At 35.5% G+C, this 6,844-nt stretch overlaps 1 protein-coding gene across 1 annotated transcript; it reads right to left on the bottom strand.

Annotated features, from left to right (window-relative positions):
- Positions 1-5,907: 5,907 nt before the first annotated feature.
- On the bottom strand, positions 5,908-6,330 carry LOC101278850 (oocyte-expressed protein homolog). The gene is given in 1 exon segment (XM_033409947.2): positions 5,908-6,330. A coding segment is annotated over 1 exon segment (423 nt).
- Between the last annotated feature and the right edge of the window lie 514 nt (positions 6,331-6,844).

The following is a 6,844-nucleotide window of genomic DNA, read 5'->3' as shown; positions in this document are numbered from 1 at the left end:
CAATCTTGAAAAAGAAGAACAAAGTTGGAATAGTCAAACTTCCCAAATTTATTTATTTATTTATAAATTTATATTTTATATTGGAGCATAGTTGATTAACAATGTTGTGTTAGTTTCAGGTGTACAGCAAAGTGATTCAGTTATACATATATATGTATCTATTCTTTTTCAAATTCTTTTCCCATTTAGGTCATTACAGAGTATTGAGCAAGAGTTTCCTGTGCCATACAGTAGATCCTTGTTGGTTTTCTATTTTAAGTATAGTAGTGGGTACATGTCAATCCCAAACTCCCAATCTATCCTTCCCCCTCCCCCCCGCCCCCGGTAACCATAAATTCATTCTCTAAGTCTGTGAGTCTGTTTCTGTTTTGTAAATAAGTTCATTTGTATCATTTTTTTTAGGTTCTGCATATAAACTATAGCATATGATATTTGTCTTTCTCTGTCTGACTCATTTCACTTAGTATGATAATCTCCAGGTCCATCCATGTTGCTGCAAATGGCATTATTTCATTTTTTTGATGGGTAAGTAATATTCCATTGTAAATATGTACCACATCGTTTTTATCCGTTACTCCATCAATGGACATTTAGGTTGTTTCCATGTCTTGGCTATTGTAAACAGTGCTTCAATGAACATTGGGGTGCATGTATCCTTTAGAACCATGTTTTCCTCTGGATATATGTCCAGGAGTGGGATTGCTGGGTCATATGGTAGCTCTATTTTTAGTTTTCTTAAGGAACCTCCATTCTGTTCTCCATAGTGGCTGTACCAATTTACATTCCCACCAACAATGTAGGAAGGTTCCCTTTTCTCCACACCCTCTCCAACATTTATTGTTGTAGATTTTTTGATGATGGCTGTTCTGACTGGTGTGAGGTGATATCTCATTGTAGTTTTGATTTGCATTTCTCTAATAATTAGCAATGTTGAGCATCTTTTCATGTGCCTCTTGGCCATCTGTATGTCTTCTTTGGAGAAATGTCTAATTAGGTCTTTTGCCCACTTTTTGGTTGAATTGTTTGTTTTTTTGATATTGAGCCACATGAGCTATTTATAAATTTTGGAGACTAATCCCTTGTCAGTTGCATCATTTGCACATATTTTCTCCCATTCTGTAGGTTGTCTTTTTGTCTTGTTTATGGTTTCCTTTGCTGTTCAAAAGCTTTGAGTTTCATTAGGTCCCATTTGTTTATTTTTGGTTTTATTTCCATTACTCTAGGAGGTGGCTCAAAAAAGATATTGCTGCAATTTATGTCAAAGAGTGTTCTGCCTATATTTTCATATAAGAGTTTTATGGTATATCGGTCTTACATTTAGGTCTTTAATCCATTTTGAGTTTCTTTTTGTGTATGGTGTTAAAGAACGTTCTAATTTCATTTTTTTACATGGAATAGTCAAACTTCCCAATTTTAAACAGATCACACAACTACAGTAATCAACACATTGTGGTACTGGTATGGATAGACATAGAGATTAACGGAATAGAATTAGAGGACAGAGTAAATCCATATATATGATTTATATTTCTATATCAATATCTAAATATACAGATATCCATATAGATATAGCTATCTCTTGCATTTTCAGTTTAGAAACCACAAGAAGAAGATGATACATAAAAAGTAATTAACTCATGTCTGAAAGCACTGTGAAAGTGGAAGGGCTGACAGTCAAAACTAAAGAAGTAGAGAAGCTTAGAGATTTAGTACCATTCTTGTAAATTCCAGAGTACTTAACTACATAGCATTTCTAAAGGACCTGTTCTGTTTTATGACTAGAATATTTTGTGGTAACAGAATGTACCAACCCAACATCTGTCCTTAGAAAGTAGCATGCCTGCTGGCTGGTGGGAAAATGGCAGCTCATTAAAAAAAAAAAAAAAAAAGTGAAGTAAAAGAAAACAGTTTATGGTGAAAATGCTCCTATTGAATTAGGAGATTTCATGAAGATATTCGTCTGGTGATGGAAGATAGGACCTGAGATGTTCTCCCTAATGTGCCAAACTTTTGTCTGCTTTGTCAGTGCCTATGGATTGCCTGTATTTTTGAAATTATTAGTAAAGTTTGATACTGGGCCAGAACTCTGATTCATGTGAGTCTGATATGCCAGTTCAATTCTGTGTTAGGTCAGGAGAAACAACAACAAAAATGTATAATCTGATTTTTCTTTTTAATCTTTATTGGAGTATAGTTGCTTTACCATGTTGTGTTAGTTTCTGCTGTACAGCAAAGTGAATCAGTTATATGCATACATATATCCCCTCTTTTTTAGATTTCCTTCCCATTTAGGTCACCACAGAGCATTGAGTAGAGTTCCTTGTGCTATACAGTAGGTTCTCATTAGTTATCTATTTTATACATAGTAGTGTATATATCAATCCCAATCTCCCTATTCATCCCTCCCTCTCCCCCCTTAGTATCCATAAGTTTGTTCTTTACATCTGCTTTGCAAATAAGTTCATCTGTACCATTTTTCTAGTTCCACATATAAATGATATATTATGCTGTTTTTCTCTTTCTGACTTACCTCACTCTGTATGAAAGTCTCTAGGTCTATCCATGTCTGCAAATGAAGCAACTGACAAGGGGTTAATCTCCAAAATATACAAACAGCTCATGGAGCTCAATATCAAAAAAAACAAACAACCCAACGAAAAATGGACAGAAGACCTAAATAGACATTTCTCCAAAGAATACATACAGATGACCAATAAAACATGAAAAGATGCTCAACATCACTAGCTATTAGAGAAATGCAAATCAAAACTATAATGAGGTATCACCTCACACCAGTCAGAATGGCCATCATCAGAAAATCTACAAACAGTAACTGCTGGAGAGGGTGTGGAGAAAAGGGAACCCTCCTACATTGTTGGTGGGAATGTAAATTGGTACAGCTACTATGGAGAACAGTATGGAGCTTCCTTAAAAAACTAAAAATAGAGCTACCATATGACCCAGCAATCCCACTACTGGGCATAAACCTGGAGAAAACCATAATTCAGAAAAATACATGTACCCCGTTGTTCATCGCAGCACTACTTACAATAGCCAGGACATGGAAGCAACCTAAATGTCCATCAACAGAGGAATGGTTAAGAAGATGTGGTATATATATATACAATGGAATATTACTCGACTGTGAAAAGGAACAAAATAATGTATAATTTGACTTTTAATTCTATATATTGTGAGTTTATTTTCAAGTTAATTTTCTGTAGTAAAGTCACAATAGATCATTTGAACTTCAGAAACATTTTTTATAGCTTTTTCTAACTTTCTTCCTCTTATTTATTTATTTATTCTTACTTTCTTTCAAAAAAATAACAGTCAGCAAGTGACACTAGTTTCTCCTTCAAGGATCTCATAATCAGTATAAAAAATAGATTAATAAATAAAGTTATATTTTGATAAGTTCCTGATTATGATGTATGTATTATACAAATTATTTACATTTATTTATCAACTTTTTAGAGGAGTAATTATCAAAAACAATTACCTAGCCAGTTCTATTTCCAATAGGCAATCTTAATTCTTGGAGAAATTAACAACTATTTCAGAAAAATGAAAACCAAGATTGCTTTTGCAAAATATTTGTGGATTCCATGATTATAACTGCTCTAATCTGTGAAATATGCTCTTTAAAAAGCTGAAGACTATCAATGTGCATGAAGGGAAAATAGCACGCATTTTTTTATCTCTTCAACAAATATTTATTAGGAAGCTACTATGTTCAGTGATTCACTAAATAAATGCAGTGGTTCATCAAAGGAGAAATGATAAATATACGCTCAAAGTATTGATATAACTATTATCCTGAGAAGTAAATTTAGATGTTGAAGCAGACTTTGAGTAGTTCTTAAACTAAGGTTTAACTGTTAAAAATAGTATTTGTTTGCTATTTTACTTTAAGTGTATGGTATGCTATTCAGTTGTGTACAGCCGAATCATGAAACTAAAGATATTAATAGGACGTGATTGATATTTGTGGTATTCTTAAATTGCTCTCATTATTATAAAATATTAATATCCCTGAGGTTGAATTTATAACTTGGAAAATATTTTGTGAGATTATAATTGAGATTTTTCTAATACCAACTTAGTATGGTATCATAACCTTACCAAGTCATGGATTAATCATGAATTTTTATATTTCTCTATTAATTTATCAATATTTTAATTGATTTTTACATACACCATTTTCCTTAGTGTCTTTGTATTTGTTGAGGCTGTCTCTTCCATCTTCATAGTTTCTCAGTGAATCTGGAGATCATCTATTCTTTAAGGTTGAGGGCATAGATTTCACATGGTTCATGAATACTGATTTAAAGATTCCAGCCCATATTGATCAATTCATATTTTGATCTCTCATCTTTAAAGTGAAAATCATGGCCCCAAATTAATAATTCTCTTATAATTTTATATTAAAGAGTTATTGATTCAACAGATTGTAAATTTTGAGTTATATACAGAGCAGTTAAAAAATCAATGTATTAATTAAGTTGTTTTCATACCAATTTATACTTCATTTTTAATTGCTATTAATGATGATCTGGGTTTTTTAATATTCCAAGAAGGAGCACAATTATTATTTTTTTATTTTTTAAAATTTTTTTTTTGGTTTAACTACATACAATAAAAATTTTTCATATGCAAAAAATTTGAGAAGCAAAGGGGTGGACAGTATTGGTTGTAACAGACCATTATTTGTTACAAAAGCTTTTATAGATAATAAAAATCCTTATCTTCAGAGTTGAAAGAAGTAATGACAGGAATGAATAAAGAAAAATTATAAAAGCGTTTAACAGAAATGTGAAGTGAAGTAGAATAACATTCAATATCCCTTGTAATCAAAGATTTGTGTATCTGTGTGTTTAAAATCCTTGCAAACGGCTAGAATCCATTACTGCTAAGGGGTGAAGAAACTGCATGAGTTAAATCAACTCCAACTTTGTGTCTAAAGCCACAGAGTTCTTGGCAATCATTCCTCCAAGAATTCTGCTTCCTGAAAGTGGAAGCAGCATGGGATTGGAACTGTTTTGCACAGATTGGTCATAGCATTGTAAAGGGTAATGGAAAAACAACCCAGCCCATGCAGGACACCTGCTTGGGGAAGGGGGCAGAGGAGACAGCCGGCTGGAAGGCCACCTGCCAATGCACAAGCTGCCCATTACCGTGGCTCCTTCTGGTAAATCACAGCACCAGCAGAGTGAATGCTGATCACCTCAGCTTGCATGTTGGAATGCCCACCCACGTGCGCGGTCAGAGCACTCCAAGAAAACACACAGGCCCACTGATTGCTACTCAGGGACCAAACACCAGCTTAAAAGTGAGAGGTTCAGAAGAAGCGCTGGCATTACCTAACAGCTTGTTAGAAATGCATATTCATGGGCCCAATGTACTGAATCAGAATCAGTGGAAAAGGGTCTAAGAAATTGTGTTTTAGCAAGCTCTCGAGGTGATTCTTACACACATTAAAGTTTGAGAACAAATGATGCAAAAGAAACCCAAAGCAGACTGACCCTGCATTTCTGCCCCCTGTGCATGAGGGCCTGACTCTGACCATAAAATCATAAAAGGGTTAGTAGTTTCAAAACGATAGAAACTAAGAAAAAAACAAAAATAAACCTACCACCTATCAGCCTCTCACATCAAAATATGAATGAACAGAGTCAATCTTTTATAAATTTGCTTAATTTTGAGTGAGCCAAGATCTTTATGCCATTGGAAAAAAGGAAATTCATTTATTTACTAGAATGGCACTACAAACTCACGTTTGCAGCAAAATAATCAAACCACTATCCATCGAGATACAGGAAAAAAATAAATGCACAGATTTAAGGATATTTGCTTCTCTTGAACTTTAGTAGCGGAAGGAGGGCTGTTCCATGCCCCGGAGAGCACTTATGCAACAGTACTCTGCGGGACCTGGGGACCTGGCGCCCGGGCCTTCAAGAACTCCTCGAGTTGTTCCATGTTCTCAGCTCGGGCGCGCTGCTCCCGGTGACTCGACGCCAGGCTCAGGAGCACGCTCTTCACCCGGCGCTGGACAGCTGGCCGCCCGAAGACGGTGATTTCCACCAACTTCCCGGCGTGAACTGCGTCCACCGTCAGCAGGGCCTGGCTCATCCACTCCATTTCCGGAACCACGGCTCAGTGTGGGCCGAAGATCGAGTCGGTCAGCCACGCCTCCAAAGAAAACACCAGCGGGTTCCTCAGCTCCTGCACAGGAAACCACCACGGCAGGGAGCGAATCCGTGGCGGCGGAAGTGGGAACCCCAGCAGCTCGTCCCCACAGGCCTCGGTGGCGCCCGTGTCGTCGACCATGCTCGAACCGGCAGCCACAATTATTTTAATTTCTTAAGTTTTACTTTGAAGAGTAATTAATTTCAGCTTTATTCCTTTAGCAGTAAACAATAAATGTCTACAATATATGATTATTATGATAGGTTTTGGATTGTAGCTTGGGTTAATCCAGCAACATGACTAATAAACCTGTCAAATTTTAACATGAAAAGTTTGTGAGCTAGTTGAACTAGTGGTGGTTGAATTGAAAGATGATTTAATTTAAAAAATTGTGTCATAGGAAAAAGGGAATATAAATGCAAATTCAGAATATAAATTTCACATGCATATACATTTACACAGCAGGTGTAAGTACAAACACACACACACACTTCTAACCAATCATCAACACACTCAACTTATCCAGTGACTCATTGTGTATAGGTAATTGGAAAGAGATTAGTAAGTGTATTTATCTTTTAATATAAATTGATTATATATTTATACTTATACTCTAATAAGTTCAAAATTGCATGGGGATTTATTCCACAGTTAG

Source organism: Orcinus orca, chromosome 2, assembly GCF_937001465.1.
Source record: "Orcinus orca chromosome 2, mOrcOrc1.1, whole genome shotgun sequence".
Taxonomy (NCBI): Eukaryota; Metazoa; Chordata; class Mammalia; order Artiodactyla; family Delphinidae; genus Orcinus; species Orcinus orca.
The sequence above is the reverse complement of the archived record's forward strand: the minus strand, read 5'-3'. Positions and strand labels throughout refer to the sequence as shown.